Genomic DNA, 19,182 nt, shown 5'->3' with positions numbered 1-19,182 from the left:
AATGTTCCTTGGCCTACACATGTTGATAAATTTTGGAGTTTATAAAGCGACGGGCCACAAAATGTATGGCCTAGAAACCAAAAGCCCTTATAATTTCAACCGTTGGTTTAGTTAAACCGTACAATTTCCGATTCCCGTATAAAACAAAGAAACAATTTGCCACCTGCTCCAAATCAGGTCAACTTCTAGGATTCTTCTTTTTCTTCATGTTTTACAACATCTATTGAAGAAAGTTATCCAGTTTCTGATTAGTTGTGGGTCGCTTGGTATGCAATTAAATTTTGGCACTAATTATTGACACTATACAAGAGAATTAACAGTACAGAATATCAAACTTGTTCGTTGCATAACATTAAACAAAATACCAAATGCTGCCTAATAATTTACCCCCAACGAGGACCAGTCACAGAAACACAAGCTATATTACAAACTCAGTGACTTCGACATGGACTCTATCAACAAATAATTAATCTAACTTCAGACAAATGATGCTGACCGTGAAACTTGTGATAGAGCATCCTCAAACTGCTCTTCATCAGGCTTGTCGTTGTGCAAGCTTGGTGGGATGTACAACCGGAACACCTCCTCCATGTTAGGCGTTTCCTTCAGTTCTTGGCAGACAACTTCAAGTGCCGTGTTGCTGAAAGATCTATAGAATTTCTTGCTACAAACATAGGCAAAGAGCAATGACAATATGGGAAGTGGAATTAGAAGTGGTGTATAGTAGAATTCCTTCACCCCAAGGTAACCAAGCATGGTAACTTGGTAGAGTAGCAGAGCAGCAACAATTCGCTTAAAAATGTGTGGCCATATTCTTCCATAGCTCTCATATGATGGTACATATACTTTGAGTGCCTGTTTGTTTGTTAAACAACAAAAATAGATATGACAAGAAAAAAGATTAAAAGTTGAGACTAAAGAAATGAAACATGTGTGTAAGAAAGAAAGAAAACTACCTGGTTCCTAAGGATCAGCCATCCCAGGGCAAAGTACAAAACACCAAATGGGATAATCAGAGGAGCTATGACAGAGTAGCAGAGGACAATGGTTAAGATAAGCAAGTCACTAGGAATTCTTGTTCCATAACCAAGATCTCCCGGAAGCCAAGCTTCTTTCACCTCAGCTTCAGTCTTGCAAAGATACTTCCTTTTCAGATGAAATATTATGAGAGGAACTATTCGAGATAACTCGAGCCCATACCCAACAAAGAACCTGAGACCCAATACATATAGAAAAGTTAAACCTCCTGTTATATAAAGTTATTGCAAGCAATACTAGAAAATGATGAAACATGCAAGAAATAAGAATTATCAAAATAATACCAAAGAGGAAACAAACAGAAAACTAATAGGAAAATGATGCAATTTAAAACAAAAGGAGATGGGAGAAAGGGATGAAACAATAAAATGATAATATGTAAGATTTGATCTTACTTCAGAGCCACAAAGGTCAGAAAGAAGGTTGCATTCACAGGAAGGCCATTTGCTAGTATCTTGACGATGGAGTTAGGATCCTTCTCGATGCTTTTGAATGTAGTGAACAGTGTTCCACCCAAAGTGACACCAATAAAAACATTTAACACGGTAAAATAGAAATATTTTCCTGATGCAGCCCTTACTGCATGACTCTCAGAAGGAATCCCCTCAGCCTTTGAAAGAAACAAAAGAAACTTGGGTAACAAAGCCAAGAACACTATAAGTGCAATTTGGGGGAGATAAGCTTCCAAAACTGTCGTAATTGCTTCTATATTCACAACTGGCTTTATAAATGGAAGAATTTTCTTTAGATTATCCAAGGTTGTCAATGCAGAAATTAACCCAATTGGAATCATGTAAAACATAATGGTCAGAGCCACAATAAAGTAAATCAAATATTGCCTTGTCTGCCTCTCAAAAAACTTGATTTTTAGGTTAGTCCATAAGATTTCACCAGCTCCAGGTGCATCCATGACGGTCCATGTGTCAACCATTTGGGCATGAAGACTCTGAGCAGCAGAGGCTGCAGACACCCTACTGGTGAAAAAGACTAGAGCAGCACCTAGCTGCTTTTCCCTTAGGGTGACCTTTTGTTCTGCTTCCAGTTTTGGGGTTAACTCACTGATCTTCTCCTTATAGTATTCTATTGCCTCAACCTTTTTACCAATGAGACCAAGGCAGCCGGTTCTGGTGGTTGGTTTTGCTCCTTCTGGCTTGCCAGTTTTTTTCGACTCTTCATATATTGCTTCTGTACGTGCAAGCTTCTTTTTGTAACCTTCCAGTTCTTCATAAATTTTGTTAACCTAAGTGAAACAACAAATGTAGACTTGAAATCAAAAACAAAGAGAACAGTATATGGTATGGCAGCACCAAGAGAGGAACATAGCATTCACATGATTACAGGCACTAATCATCTGACCTACAAATCAACCTATTTTCTTTTATTGCATCTAGAATATTATTCAGCATAAAAACATTATTATATTAATGTCATAGGCTTGAATATAGTAATTCAAGACTGAAACTAAGAAACAGCAATAAAGAAGTAAAAATGCAACAGTGGAAATAAGAAAGAATCAGAACAAAACAAACTTGATTCAAGCACATGTATTGAGCTAGAATTGATGCTCATATAATAGCATTAAGAAAGGTGTTGCAGAACGACTATGAGGAAGTTAACACTGCACCTCTTTGTTGTTTGTGACCACCATTGATCTGTAAAATGTATCAGGATAGATAGCTTTAAAATATGAATCAACCTGTTCCTTTATGGATTGACCTTTAGGAACAGGAGGTAAGTCTCTAACAAGAACAGCAAATTGCTGAGGTCTCAATTCAGGGGACATCAAGGCATTCGCTCTCAGAGTAGAAACATGATTGTATGCTCTCCATAACAGGTAATAGGAAACAAAAGAAACCCAGTAGACTGATAATAGGAATCCCCACAACCTTGAGCTCTTCTCCTGCACATAAAACAAGAAACACAATTTTAAGTACCAATATCCTTCTCGCGTAATAATTTTCTTAACCACGTTATGTCATTAACTCGCAACAAAGGAACAAAGAGAAGAAAACCAATTAACACTAGCTCATGAAGAAGTTGTAAGGCTTACTTGGACATTTCCCATGGATAATTTGTCAAGATTGCTAAAAGTCACATTGCTTGTGGTAGTCCCATTGCTTGAAGCATGAGTGGACTTCCTTATACTGTTATCAGTTGCAGCAAGTGGTAGAAGAACTGGTAGCAGAATAATGCCGGACAAAACAAATATCCCCAGCACTGACACATGAAATAAGAAATTAGAATGCAAAAATATGGGTGAATATAGTTGAACAATGAACTTTCATAGCCCTGTGAATTTAGTGTTAGAATGGTTTAATTGAAAATTTAATTAATAAATACCCTGTATACCCATTTCCCCCTTTTAAGTTGGAACACTTCTCGATTAAATTTAGTTGCGATTCTCATAAATGGATAATGCATTTTTCTACCCCCACAAACTTGTTTAAGAACAATAAACATCAACTCACAGCAAAATTGGATTCAAAATCTGAACAATAATTCAATTTATCTTTTTCGTCTCATTTATGGGATGGATAGATTTACCCTGTTTTACATATTTAAGCATTTAAGAAGCTTTTTTCCCTAGTCCAACAATGGCTATATTAGAAATTCCAAAAATTTGCATACATCAAAATTCTAACGTCGTCTGAGACACGCAGATAAAGACAAAGAAAGAGAATTTTTAAATGAGACTTCTCAACTTTCAATTTTAGACAAAGAAAGGTAACAAATCACTTAAAGTAAGCATTTTTTAAGTTGGTCTAATTAGTATTAAGGACTCTCTGTTTGTTTTCATCTTCAAACTAAGCATTTTCACAACTTCAAACAAATAATAATAATAATGAAAGAAAGACAATTCATCCCCAGAATAATTTCAAATTTCCATTTCGTAATTCATGAAACATACTGGAATTCAGAAACTAAAAACCTTAGAAAAAAAATCATAAAATAAAAAAATTCAGAAAATAATTGAAAAAGAACAGAAGAAGAGACAAACCAGTGCTCATGAAGACGAAGTAGACAGCAGTGTCCAAGCCAGAGATTTCAAGAACGTCTTGTTCGGAGGAAGCCATAACCTCCCGGATCCAAGCAAAGGGGTTCCGGCTGGCGGAGCCCTCCCATGGATCTAAACCCTTCAATATCCGATTGGGGTAATAAACGACGACGTTTCCTGGTTTCCTGGAGAGCCACGTGAAAAGAAACATCAAAATTACGAAAATAACAAAGGAAGTTCCCAAGGACGTCACGAACGAACTGAAATCCATCTCTCTCCCTCAGAGCTCTCTGCTTGCTTGGCTTTGAGCTATTTGTATACAATGAGCAGTTAAGTAGAAGTAGCCGTTAAGAAGACATTGAAGAAGAAAGATAAAAATGGTAACGGTATCAGTGGATTTAAAGCGAAGCAAAATGAAGATGAGGGGCCAATCTGTTGCTTTAAATGTGAAAAGGACAACACTTTACAAACAAACAAGAAAATATCTTCAAGTGTCCGGTTTACCATGGCTGTATTTTATTTGATCATTTATTTTTCTGAGTGTTTTCCAGAGTGAGAAAGGTGACGACAATGGAGATTTTTATGAAAGAACAAAAAATTAAACGTTTGTGAAGAGTAATAATATCATGAAATTATAAAAATAATTTTAAATAATATATTATTATTTTAATTATGTGAAAAATGCTACAGATTTACTTATTAGTATTGTTATAGGATTGTATCCAGATTTCATAAATATTTGTCAATCAATCATAAAGGCATAAAGCGTATATGTGTTTTATTTTAAAACTTATGCAAACTACTTGTAATACACATTTACGAGAGTTCAAAAACATAAATACTTATTAGTGAATTAATTATTATTAAAATTTTTTATTAAAATTAAAGATAAAATTATTATTTTATCAATAATATTAAAAAATATATAATTTTATTTTATTCTTTATAAGTTTTAAAGTCTCGTATTTTATTCCAATCTAAACTTTGAAAAGTAATTTTTTTCTCAAATTTTTTGGATTTTTTCCATCCTTCAACGATAGTGGTTGCCATTAGCTCTACTTTAGCCTCTCTATCTACCAAAGAGGGAGACGAAGTCGATGGAGATAAAGAATTTTGTTGTTGTCGACGAAATCATCTTGTTTCTTTTTTGATAGAGAGATAAGACAATTTCATCTCTTCTTATTTTTTATCTTTGTTGATTTTGTTTCTCTCTTCAACAGGCGACTGAGTTAAAAGGTGAAAACAATGGCAATTATTATCGTTGTAAGAGAGAGAAAATTCTAAGAATTTGAAAAAAAAAAATTATTTTTTAAAATTGAGACTGAAATTAAAGTATGAGTTTTTTAAATTAAAAAAAATAAAATTATATATTTTTTAATATTTGTTGAGAAATATAGTATCTCTCCGCGTAAAATTAGCGTAAAATCTGCAGATCCGGTTTAAGAAGAAATTTTAATGTAATCTCTTTCATGTTTTATTTTTTATTTTTAAAATTTGGCTTAGTCGACAAGGAACACGTAAAATACGCTAAAAGAACAAGGAAAATAACATACAACCACTTCATTTAATTTAGCATTATTTGACTCCTCTCATAAAATTATTTTATAAATATTTCTAAATAACCATGTGATAGGGAAAAGGCCACGTCATTCTATTGGATGAGATTGTCTCCCACACCAATCATGCAATCTATATCTAAAGGTCAAAAGTTATCTCCCTCTACGATTAAGAGCATCTTTAAACTTTCACAAATTGAATTTCGAAAATTAAAATATATTTTTATGTATTAAATTTTATTATTATTATTAAAAATAAAATTATCATTTAGAGATTTTATTTAAAAAAGTTTTTAATTTTCAAAATTAATATATTTTTTTTAATTTTATATTTTTCAAGTTTAAAAACTAAATCTCCTAAATATGGTTGAAACCTCTCATAATTCTTCTATTTATAATTATCTCCAACTTTTTAAAAAATTTCAATTTCACTTTCTATTCAACTTCAATTTCTATATCGTCATAAGCACCTTTTTCCCTCAGTCTCCAACATCTGCCTTTGTCGAGATTAAGCCACTATGACATGCTTCCTTCATCTTCTTCCCATTTCTCTTTCGTTCGACACAAATTATGGTTCAAATAAAACAAGAGTTCTCGTTTGAGTTCAATCAAATTTGTCGACGTGAGCCACCAATGACAAAAGCTGAAACTAATGACAAAAGCACAATAGACCGAAACCCTAAACCCTCCCTCTCGATGATTGGAAGAGACTCATAATGAAACCTGAGAGAGGAAAAGACACGTGACAATTGGAAGGGAAAACGTTGTGTGAAAAGTGTGTTAGTTAGAGAGAGAAATCTCTACGAATAAAAGTTAGGCTGACAAGAGAGAAATCATTAAGGAGAAAGATTTGGAAATTAAACTAAAAAGAGGGTGACAACTATAAATAGGAAAAAGACGAGAACTTATAATTTTAAATTTAAAGAGAAAAAAGTTAATTTTTAAACTTAAAAATTATAAGATTAGAAGGTAAAAAAAATTAGAAAACGGAAAATAACTCTAAAATATGAAATTAAATAAAATTTTTAAATAATAATTTTATTATTAATAATAATAACAAAATTGTATTTAATTTTTAAACTTTAACGGGTAAAAAGTTTAGAGATGCAACCGTAGGTAGGAATAAGTTGTCTGGCGGATCTAAGATTATATCCAATTGCACAGTCCACTATGGCCATGTGTCTTTTCCATGACATCTTTCTTTTTATTTAATATATAAATGTAATATAGGGTCATTATCTGCCACCTCTCCTGAGGTTCGAGATTTTTCCTTCATATCCCTCATGTATAAAAAATTACATTGGCCTCCCTTTGTGTTTCACAATGTTTTAAAAGCCCCCTTAGAGCCATTAAGTAATAATCAAATAACATTGGATTGGGTTAAATGTGTCAAATTAAGTCTAGAACCATTAATAAAAACTGAAGAAATACAATCCATTGTATTTGTACATTATTGCATGATTGGCAAAAGCTTCACATACTAAATTATAAGAGAACATCGTCAAATTTTACAAGTGACAAATAATAAATCCTTATAAATCCATCCTTTCAACCTTCTAAATTTGTTGGTAAATGCCACTTTCATCACCTATAAATGTACTAATCAATGACGACAAATTGACACAAAGATGAAACTTTATTAGAAAATTATTGACAAAACACGATACATCACTATTGATTTTATATTCAACTTCTTTATATCTATTGGATAGAGCCTCTTCACTATTGAAATAATTATCAATCATATTTGTTATTCAACACAAAATACTAACGTCTTCACTATTTTGAAGGTTAAGGAAGACATATAAATAATATTTTGTTGTTGTGAACCTTTCAACATCAAGAAACGGTTCTTAAGAGAGGTATTATACATTTTCTTTGTGAAGTGAGAAGAGAGGTTGGAGCCAATTTTTATAGCTTTGGGGTGTGAGGTAAAAAGTAAGACCTCCATGGGAGTTATGTAGTTTTTGTATTTAATGAATTTGAAATGGTATTAAAAAAGTACTTTTTCCTTCCACCAAAGGGTAATCTCTCACTCGCTTTTAGCAATGGAATTCGACCCTTTAGATCAAATTCTATTTACCTTTCCTGAACAAGAAGAAAATATTTTTAATAAGAATAATTAAAATCTTTATAGATAGAGATAAAAAATGAAGATAGAGATAAATATATCATCAATTCATTTTTTTTATTTATCCGCTTTTTAATATTTTTTTGTGTATTTCTTAAATTTTTTAAATATTAAATTATGTTAAAATTAAAAATTATTTTAAATATATTTGATATTTAATAAATATTTTATTATTTAAAAAAATACAAAGAAAAAGTGAGAGTAAAAAGGAAAATAAACAAATGACAAGACAACAAAGGCTCTCGATCATCACCGCACTGAAGATGAGACGTGATCGAGAAAGGGTATTAGGACATCCGACCTCAAAATGGCACTTGCCATTCCCAGCCAGACTCAGATTGAGATTGATTTTAGTTTTCATGGAAGTCCTTTTTTTACCCCTTCGTCTTAGCACGCCAAGTGTCACATTATAGAGCTATGAGACGTGGCAGGATCAGGGTGGTGCCGACAGGCGAACGGATAAGCCGGAACCACATAGATGTAGGACCTAGAAGCACGTGGGTGGTACATAGTAGCGAAAGTTTTGGAGCGTGGGTCCCGCCCTTAAAGATATGTATTGGAGGTTAAGAATGGTAGTTAGTGAAAGCGAATAGAAGTAAAGTTAGTGGGCCCCAGTTTCTGACGCGGAGGAAATCACTTTTGTCTTTTGAGCCCGGTCCGGTCGACATAAAAACATGTTTTGAGAAACCAAAATTTGCACCTCTTGAATTATTTTGTTCTAAATTTTTACTCAAATAAATAAATTAATGAAAAATAATAAAAATTGCAAAAAAGAAAAGTTACCCAAATCATAATTATGTTAAAGAAAAAATATATATAACAGTAAAAAAAGTATAAAAATTATTTTAATTTTTAATAAATTAAAAATGAAATTACAAAACCGTCGTCACTTTGAGCAAATGTTTTTTTTCTTCGTATATTTCTCCTTTCTTCCTTTGTTGTCCTTTACTCTTTTTCTTCATTTTTTTTTTTTTTCCTTTTCTTCATTTACAGCTGGTAGGTGCTACCTTTTGGCGGCTGCAATGGCTAGATCATCATGACAACTAGAGCAAATAACGAAAACAAATACAAGTGCAAACATTGACATCTTGTGTGAAAAGATAGTATTTTATCAATCATTTATATATGTATTTATTATTGTCCTTGAAAGTATTTTTGACATTCAAAATGTTTGAAAAAACTTGTTAGAAACAATAAAACTATCTAAATACAATTTTAAATACTCAATTAAATATTCAGATAATGTGTCATCGTATAATTAGAAAATTACATGATAATATATTATTTAAATACTTAATTAAATATTAAAAATTGAGTCCATACAATATGACTCGATTAGAAAAGCCTAAAAAGAAAAGGCAACCATAAGACTTAAAAAAGGGTCACAAGAAAAAGTAAAATCATTGAGGATAAAATCCATGAGAATTGAGTATACATTAAGAATGAACAACTGGGCCCAATAGTTTCTTAATTGAATCAATTCTCCACCCTTTTTCATTCTTTGTTTGATTGGTGATTTTGATTGTCCATAAGATTCTTCCTTTATTAACATAAAAAAATTATAACAAATTCATATATAAAATTGCAAAATCTTTGATGATTCAGTGCGCTTATGTGAATTAAATGAACATAAAAGCAAATATATAAGCCTCAAAGCATTTGCATCCACTAAAACTTGATATTTCCAAGAGTGTGACATGCATTTCCATATACAATATACTTGCTCAATCTAATGAATACTACTACTAGTGGCAAAAATGCATAAGTCTCCCCCAAGGCACCCACTTCCCAGATCCCATATTCAAAATTCATCAAGGAGGTAAATAGAGGAACAGTGGTATGATGAATAAAGCAATAAGATTTGCCTTTTGTCACCTTAAGTTGCAGCATTGAGCCCGACCTCGCACCAGCTTGTCCCAGAGACAGATCATCTGTCTTGGCGATTGGTAATGAGCAGTGTAATAACCTTCCATGCATCCATATTGACAAAACTTCCAGCTGTGTGAGTATTGTACAGGCTTTGTGCTGTTAAATTGTTCAACCCACATTCCCATACTCACATCCTCCATCTTGAACAGCTGCCACCAAGACAAGATACTATTCCTTAATCAAGGCAGAAACAAATGAATGGAAATTGATAATAAAACATTTGATGTTACCAACCTTTAGGCTCTGATTGCTGTGTTTGGAGCTGATAAACTTGGCAATATCACTGGAAATAACATATCCAGGTCCATTGGCATAGGGAGGGTATACTTCTTCTGGCCACTCCTGTAACATTATCAGACAACAATCTTTGAGATGAAGCAGAGCATAGATGAAACTTAAACAAAAACATGATAGAAAAATCCTCTTTTCCAACAACAAAAGACAATTAACCATCATAAAAACAATCTTGGACAAAACTTCTAAATTAAATTATTTTTTGTAACCTACTGCCAAGTATCATATCGCATAGAACTTCAAGGACTCTGATAAAAGAAGCCAAAAATAAATGGACAGGTTATGACAGTCCAAAACCCCATTCATGATATAGTCTGTTTACATGTGAGTTATTGATAATGAAGACATTGACTGGAGCCATGATAAGAAAATGGAATGGAGCTCCTCAACTTTTTTTTGGATTATTTGGAAACCAGTTAAGGGTTGAAATGGCATAGGAAAGTAGCATCGGTGAAACAAAGAGAGAAGACATTCAAGTTACTCAAAAAGTGTATCTGTTTCTTCTTAGAATAACTTTCACATGATGCAGACAGTAACAGATCCTAATAAGAACTGCTTCAAGCCTATAAGTGAAATTAATGCTACTTATCTTGAGGACTGTACTTACAAAAACCACCTCTGGAATATCTGATTCAACTAACACCACAGTGTAGTTAGCACCAATTAAGTTCATGCATGATAAATTAGTTGGTGAAGGACTATCAAATCTCAAGAGATTAAGCCTGCATTTTTGGATAAACAGTTTCAACATAACTTTGCACAATTTGTAGATATGCATGGTCAGATACTATGAGTGCTTTATGATATCTTAGCAGGCAAAAGTGTAATATCTATGCACCATTGGATTAGTATTATCTCCGGTGAAAGAAGACAAAGACATATATATAGAGGAGAAATCAAATGATGAAATATAACAAGTCAAAAATTCACAACAAAGCACGCAGGCTAGCACACCTCATAAGTGACTGCCCATTTCCCACTTCGCAAAGGACGATGTACGAAGTTGAGATTGCCCATATAAAGAGAATTCTTTTGAGAGATGCCATTGATTTCTTTCAAGACAGTATCCACCCTAACAAATGTGTCATCATCACATTTCATGACATAAGCCGCTGTCACATTCTGAATCTGTATCAGATAGTAATACAATCAGCCCAGAGAAGAACAATTTAATCCAGGGAAAAACCATAAATGAGAAGAGTATACAAGAAAAGCACCTAAAAGAGATGCAATTAATTAAGACTAAACATAAAAATGTTTTGACTCACCCCAAACTCACAAATGGCAATGGTTTTAAGAACCACAAGTTCATATCGATCCATAAAAGGCAATATGATAATGTCACCAAAGTATGCAGCTTCCTTCTTCAGCACAGCGTTCACCTCCTTTCTTGGATTCTACAAGTTGCCCTCATGAGTCAGTGGAAATTATGTTTAACACAAACTGTGCGTTAGTACATATCACATTCTTTTCTTTTCCATATTATTTTTTTTACATAAGATACTGAAAATTTAATATTAAATTAGTAAAAAACAGGTACAATTGTGGTCAATGCAACTATAACAGTAGATAAACCTTGTTACCACAGGAACCTGTTGTTTCTCCCCTGAATGATAAATCACCTTCACTTTTAGGGTGATCAATGGCAAGGAGAATGGGAAGTTAAGGATGTGAAGGATGAGAGTATAGATAAATGTGCAACCTGAACACGTGGTCTCTATCCAGACAGAAAAATAGATACTGTAATTGGAAATCTATGGACGCTTATTATATTATGTTTAAAATGATCACTTTTTCAGGTGAGGTTGATAATTCAATGTCAACGACAGAGTTGGGATAAAGAAACTTAACTCTTCCAATTTTATATCAGCATAGAAGTTCTATTGATTTAAGGTTGAAGGCATATCATGCCTCAGTAAAATTTAGATCAGGCAGTTAATTTGGCAAAAAATTGACTTGATTTTTCACCTAGAATATTATGTTGTGCTAGGATAGAAATTGATACAACGATTTTCAAAATGTATTTAGCTTATATTATGTTACCAGGATGCGCTTCATGCAGCACTTTTCAACAATGGATTAGATATAGATCTAGCAGAAATCAAGCTTCACTACTATCTTTGATTGCACTTCTAAATAAGTGTATTGTTATCAATACCTCCATCTCCATGAAGAACTATCAGATTTAAGACATCACTATAAATGTAGATACATGATGGTTTACTCAACATCAATTGTCGATGTAGACATTATTGCAATGATCCTGAAATTCATCATCCCTGGAACCTAACGATGTTTGATACTTGAGGAGAAGAAATTCATACCAGTGCAACAAAGAAACGGGCAGCTACATTTGAATGTTTGATTGCTGAAGATTGCATCCAAGTTTTCCTAATTGACATGCGTTCTGCAAAGTGATTAGTAGCAGACAGAATTCCAATAAAGAGTTGAACAGGACTTCTACGTAAAGAATCTGCTTTCCACTTTGGTGACATTTCCAGAACTCTTTGAAGTGAGAAACTTGGATGAGAGGCTGGAAGATTGGTTGCATAAACTGAATGAACATCCACATCTCCTTTGATTGCTAGACCTGTTGCATCTTCAAGTGTAAATCCCTGGAGGCAGAGTAGAAAATAAGATCAGAAAAGACAATTTCCAGCTCAACAGAACCAAAAAGATAGGTTAAGAATCAAAACACCATATTGAGATACCATTTTTTTTTATGATACAGACTAATATATTCATATATAAAAAGATTTACAAAATGGTATGGTGTCCATAAGCAGACCATAAAAAAATTGATCAAAGTTCAAAGGACTTAAAAAAAAAAAAGTGATCAATATGACATTTGAAAGGACCTTGAGGTCAACAAGTATATATCGGGAAATGTCTATAAAATGACTTCCATCTCCCAACTATGATGACCACAGAAGAAAAAACACATTTCAGAATTCAGAAGATACTGAAACTCATACATAATAAGATACCAAATTGAACAAAAGATTGGCCATTATAATATGGTGACTATGAGAACCTATGCCAATGAACAATCTATACATTCTAAAGTTTGACCAGCAAAAGTACAATGGGAGGTATAGGAATTGTCAGCGACAAGTGAAGGATAATGATGATAACCTATTCAAAAAGTAAATACATTCTGATAACTAATAATACTTCCCAAATAAAGCAACGGGAGGGTGACACCAAGAATAGACAAAGCATAAAAGAAATAAATTTTGTTATTCAGTCATAGAGAGCAGTTAAGAAAATAGAATAGTCATCCAATTGGTCAACATCAATTAGACCTATTTTATCAAACTATTATGGGGTAAGCATCCCTTCTTTCTTATAATCAGCAACATACCATTCGATAAGGGAATGAAGTCACATGACGTCCCCCAACACTAATATGGAATCCATCAACACCAGCTCGCACTGTCAGGACAAAGAGTCGACCCTCAGAAAAAGGAAATGGCCAGGTAACTTCTGGTTTCTGCTCACGCCCTATAAATCGCTTAAACCAAGAGGCTGTTTTGGAGTCCTTTGAGTCTACAATATCATTCCGCATCCACTTTTCACATCTTAGAAGTCCATCAACTGCCAAATACATGCATCAAGAAATTGTTACACTCAAATTTGAATTAGGAGAGCTCCAAGGAGACAAGGGAAGAAAAGATACAAGTTACACTGCATCATAAACAACCATATAGTTTCCTAATGAGCATGCAAATGCACACAAACTTCCCACTATAAATGCACATGGCATTATTTGGCAAGAAACAGCTTGAAATTAACATCATACCAAAATATGATAATATAAACAAAACGAAAGTGAGCTCGTTTGTCAATCATAAAAATGCATGGCTAACTTCAAAACTCCCAAAGCCATGCCTCTTGTATATTCAGGAAATCAAGTCCCTTTCTTGTTTACTAGAAATCCATTAAAAAAATATTCTTCTAACATCAATATCATTTTAGACCAAAAAGAAAGCTAGCAATTAGTTTCCTATATATAACTATAGATTTATTAATTTTTGTTATGTTTTACACTGGACTGTCAATCAAAGATGTTCTCATGAACTTTTACACCTATGATAGATTTAGTGAAGGTCACAAATGAAACAAAGGGGAGGTAAAGAAAACAAAAGGGGAAGCTATTTACAGCATAATAAATCTTACCAAGCATGTCATCATCTTTCTTGGATGGTAAACCATCACATCTCTGAGCTGACCCCCATTGCATTCTGTAGCATGTATTGTGCTCAATGACTGGCCGACGGCTCCAATCTCCTTTCAGTCGAGGATTCAAATGTAGAATTTTTGGTGGATCCTCCCCAACAACTGATTTCAATCCTTGCAATTCAAACATGAATTGTGAAACCTTAACAATCCCATCACCACCCCTCATTCTTGTAAGCTGGGGCACAAACTCTTGATGAGCATAGTGAGGAGTTCCCACCACTGTAATAGAAGATCCAGCAGCAAGCCCACAAGGAAGAAACATTAACCTGTCCCCACTTGCCAACTCTTCTCCACTTTTAGATATCCAAGAAGGACAAGACTCAGGCTTCCCCTCAAAAACATCACTCTTAACAACTTCCTTGACATCAACCTTATCGACTTCTTCCCATGCCTTCAGTCCTATTGTCCATGCCTCACTTGCCATTCTCTCAAGAACTGACAACTCATTAGTCCTACTCCTTCGCTTCATAATCTCACCTGTTATTCGACCATATCTGAACTGAAGTGGCTTTATAGGTTTTGACCCACCTTTTCCCTTCTCCAGATGCACCTTGCTCGGCATTAATGGTGCCTCTTGATTTTCATTATCTTCTAGTTTTCGGTGAAATGTATCTTTATAAACAGAACTAAGAAAAGGCTTACTCAAATCCAAATCTCCATTATCCCCAATGTCTCCATTCAACCCGGCATAATTATCATCTTGACTCAACATAACCGCAATTTCCAAAAATTGAGGGAATTTAAATGCTATAAAAACTAAGTATAACATGCCTATACCCAACAACAAATGCGGCAATCTAAACCTCCTAACAGTACTGGCCTCACTTTTAATTCTCTTCATCTCGCAAAATCCAACAAAAAAACAACACAATATACTTTACAAGAACCAAAATTCTGTCAAATAATGCCTCCAGCAATACAAACTACACCAAAAACAAAGCAAAATCAAATGGATCCAATTCTTCGGAACAAAAACCAATTTCAGTACATCAATGCAGATCAATAAAACCTAGAGAATTGAGTTTAATCACGTAATGTAAACGAAAGCTCAAACCTTGAATTTAGTGATCAACCGAAATCGCCAAATGAGTAAAAGCCATTAAAATCTTCGGGCCACAACCCCGAATTAGTTACCATCTAGCAGGCATTCTTCCAAAACTTGATCACAAAACAAAACAAATCCCACCATAGAAACGAAGAATAGTTGAATTTGTGCTCAAACCGTAATAAGTTGAGCAAATCAAGAACCCAATGGCAGGTGGGTGAACATAACGGAGATGGAGACAAAAATCTGTCTAAAGCGCATATTTGTCAGCTAAGGCAACAAACAAGTGTTAGAAATTAGGGAAATTATTAAAAATAGGCAAAATTAAAGAGGTCAAAGCAAGATTGCCCAAAAAATTTAGGATTAAGCAAAAATACCCAGGTTTTGTGAAATGACGAAATTGCCCCCATATATAAAGTCAGCAAATTTTCACTGTACAAGCGATAGAAAATTCCAAAGCTTCCCACCTCCCACGGCAATCCCACGGCGAACGTCATTTCCGTCGATTTTCTTTTGTTCTGGCAACCGCAAATGGCAAATAAGATTAGTATATCTCCTATAATCTTTTTTGGATCAAGTTATTGTTGATATTATTGAGATTTGGTTGAGAATTTTGGGTTTGAAATTTTAGGGTTTACGATTTGAACAATGCTTAAAATATTTTGATTTTTGGTTGTTTTGGTTGAATTGATTGAGGGGTTTTATGTTATACAACGTCTAGCTTTGATATATATGAAAATCGGAGGTCGAAACGATCAAAATTTGGCCGAAAATGGTTGTCGAACGGATCGACAGTCTTGCCGTGGGAACAGCGTTTCCCACGGCAAACGATTTATCCCACGGCAGCTGCATTGACAATGGGTTTTGGGGGGGGGGGAGGGGGGGGGGGGGGGGGTAAACTGGCTTTTTTAAAACATTGGGGTGTCGGGGAAATGCTTAGCCCACGTCGGGCTTTTCTGAAATTTCACACATTGTCGTGGGAAAAGCAAAATTACAAAACTGCCCCCCTTTGTAAGCATAGCAAAATTTCATTTCTTCCTACGGCAACTTGCGTTTTCACTATGCATTTCCACGAAAATTCCAAAAGCTTTCCACCTCCCACGTCAATCCCATGACGAAGGTCATTTCCATCGATTTTCTTGCTTTTCGACAACCGTAAATGGCAAAGAAGGTTAGTATATCTCTCGTAATCTTGTTTGGGTCAAGTTATTGCTGATATTATTGAGATTTGATTGAGAATTTTGGGTTTGAAATTTTAGGGTTTACGGTTTGAACAATACTTAAAATGTTTCGATTTTTGGTTGTTTTGGTTGAATTGATTGAGGGGTTTTATATTATACAACGTCTAGCCTTGATGTATGTGAAAATCAGAGGTCGAAACGACCAAAATTTGGCCGAAAATGGCTGCCAAATGGATCGGCAGTCTTGCCGTGGGAACGACGTTTCCCACAGCAAGATGAATTTTCCCACGACAGCGTATTGGGCATGGTTAGTTAGGGGGTAAAGTGGGTTTTTTAAAATGTTGGGGAGCCGGATGAGATTCGTTACAACACAACGGTTTTTTTGGAAATTTGTCATATAACAGTGGACCTTTTCAATTAAAGAATTTTCATGAGGGGTTAAATTGAGAATTTTCTTATCTACGGTTTCTGATCGTGTAGTTTTCGAATTTTATATCCGTTTTTTCTGTTTTAGGTTTTTCTATATGTATTTTTCAAATTTTAAATTCGAGTTTTCGAATTTTGCTGCTTTTTGACACAACTTACGATGTAACGACGTAATTTCAACTTAATATTTCAATTTTTTCGTTTATAGGATATATCGATTCGTTTTTTTCAATTTTTCAAATGATTTTTCAAATAACGACATTCATAGGTATTTCAACTGATAGAGTTCGAATTTTAGTTCCGTTTTTTCGAATTTCACAATTTCAAGATACACAGATTTGTATTTTGAAGATTTTCGATCGATTTTTCTATTATTGTCACTTTAAGGTATTTCAACGTATAAAATTCGAATTTCAGTTCCGTTTTTCCGAATTTCACCATTTTAGGATATATCAATTCGTATTTTACGAGTTCCGAACGATTTTTTGATTATCGTCACTTTAAGGTATTTCAACGTATAGAATTCGAATTTCAACTTCGTTTTTCCGAATTTCACTATTTTAGGATATATCGATTCGTATTTTCATGATTTTCAAACGATTTTTCGAGTATCGTCACTTTAAGATATTTCAACGTATAGAATTCGAATTTCAGTTCCGTTTTTTTGAATTTCACCATTTTAGGATATATCAATTCGTATTTTCAAGATCTCCGAACGATTTTCTGATTATCGTCACTTTAAGGTATTTCAACGTAATGAATTCGAATTTCAATTCCGTTTTTTCGAATTTCACCATTTTAGGATATATCGATTCGTATTTTCATGATTTCTGAACGATTTTCTGAGTATCGTCACTTTAAGGTATTTCAACGTATAGAATTCAAATTTCAGTTTTGTTTTTTCGAATTTCACCATTTTAGGATATATCGATTCGTATTTGCAAGATTTCTGAACCATTTTTCGATTATCATCACTTTAAGGTTTTTCAACGTATAGAATTTGAATTTCAGTTCTGTTTTTTCAAATTTCACCATTTTAGGATATATCGATTCGTATTTTCAAGATTTTCGAACCATTTTTCGATTATCGTCACTTTAAGGTATTTCAGCGTATAAAATTCGAATTTTAGTTCCGTTTTTTCAAATTTCACCATTTTAGGATATATCGATTCGTATTTTCAAAATTTTCGAACAATTTTCTGATTATCGTCACTTTAAGGTATTTCAACCTATAAAATTTGAATTTTAGTTTCGTTTTTTCTATTTTCCGTCATTTCAGGATAACTTGATTCATATTTTTTTATTTTCGATCGATTTTTCGATTGTTAACATTCTACGAAAGTTGAAGAATCAAAACTCGAATTTCAGTTCTTATTTGTTAAGTTTTTTCATTTCCTTTTTTATTATTTGGTATTTTTCATCTTTTTATGTTTTTTTTACTAATACATTTGTTTACATATTTATTTTTATGAATGTCTAACAAATTTTACGTGATTGTTACAGGATATTTCTCACAAAAGAAGACGGGTTGACAGCGAGCTGCACATTCCCGATGAGTCCAGACACTTTCGGGTAGACGCGATATCTCGTGCACAGTGTACCACATTATCTCGAATTTCTTCTACATTGACCCCGCGTCAGCTGTGACTATTTGAAAGGACATGTTTCGGGTCCTTTCTTCGTTTACCCGAAACCAAATTTTACGGGATATTGGTTCATGCATTTCTACTACGACAGTTACATCCACCCTTTGCCAGAGACAAGTTTTGGTTTAGGATTAGCAGGGTTGATGTGAGGTTTAGCCCGTTTGAGTTTGCGTTGGTGACAGGGCTTTCGTTTAGCCGTCGGACTGATGTTTCTTCATATATTCCTCACTCCTCCGGACATAGGATCAGATCTACGTACTTTCGTGATTGTCCGAAGGTGTAGTATCATGACATCGAGCGTGTTTTCTTGTCGAGGCCATGGGGGGATGATGATATTGACGCTGTCAAGCTCGCCTTGTTGTATATTCTACACATGGTTTTGTTGGGGAATGATCGACAAAAGAAGGTGTCCACGGAGTACTTACAGTTAGTTGATCATTTGGACGGGTTTAATTCCTACCCTTGGGGCGTCGCTGTATGGCAGATGACATACGATTCTATGTCACAGGCGAGTGAGAGAGTCTGTTCCAGACAGATGCAGAAAATCTGTAAATACGACCTTTACGGATTTTCTTTCGCATTTCAGGTAAGTTTTATATTATTATTTATATATATTAATTGGCAAAAATATAAATTGATTTATTTACATTGTAAATGATTATATTACAGTATTGGATATATGAGACTTTAGAGACGTTA

At 34.0% G+C, this 19,182-nt stretch overlaps 2 protein-coding genes across 2 annotated transcripts; both read right to left on the bottom strand.

Moving 5' to 3' along the window:
* Positions 1-269: 269 nt before the first annotated feature.
* On the bottom strand, positions 270-4,416 carry LOC123205306 (CSC1-like protein ERD4). The gene is made up of 6 exons (XM_044622240.1): positions 4,037-4,416; positions 3,089-3,255; positions 2,663-2,938; positions 1,434-2,278; positions 957-1,212; positions 270-855 (listed from the first exon to the last, which is right to left on the bottom strand). The coding sequence occupies exons 1-6, from the start codon at positions 4,302-4,304 to the stop codon at positions 478-480; spliced, it is 2,190 nt and encodes a 729-aa protein (XP_044478175.1). The 5' UTR covers positions 4,305-4,416; the 3' UTR covers positions 270-477.
* A 4,928-nt stretch (positions 4,417-9,344) lies between these two features.
* On the bottom strand, positions 9,345-15,510 carry LOC123205351 (hydroxyproline O-galactosyltransferase GALT2-like). Its single transcript, XM_044622301.1, has 8 exons — positions 15,240-15,510; positions 14,123-15,108; positions 13,308-13,540; positions 12,268-12,558; positions 11,212-11,340; positions 10,898-11,071; positions 9,884-9,991; positions 9,345-9,798 (listed from the first exon to the last, which is right to left on the bottom strand). Exons 2-8 carry the CDS (start codon positions 15,024-15,026, stop codon positions 9,592-9,594), a joined length of 2,046 nt encoding a protein of 681 aa, XP_044478236.1. The 5' UTR covers positions 15,027-15,108; positions 15,240-15,510; the 3' UTR covers positions 9,345-9,591.
* Between the last annotated feature and the right edge of the window lie 3,672 nt (positions 15,511-19,182).

This window comes from Mangifera indica, unplaced genomic scaffold (genome assembly GCF_011075055.1).
Source record: "Mangifera indica cultivar Alphonso unplaced genomic scaffold, CATAS_Mindica_2.1 Un_0003, whole genome shotgun sequence".
NCBI lineage: Eukaryota > Viridiplantae > Streptophyta > Magnoliopsida > Sapindales > Anacardiaceae > Mangifera > Mangifera indica.
This window is presented reverse-complemented; position numbering and strand designations above follow the sequence as displayed.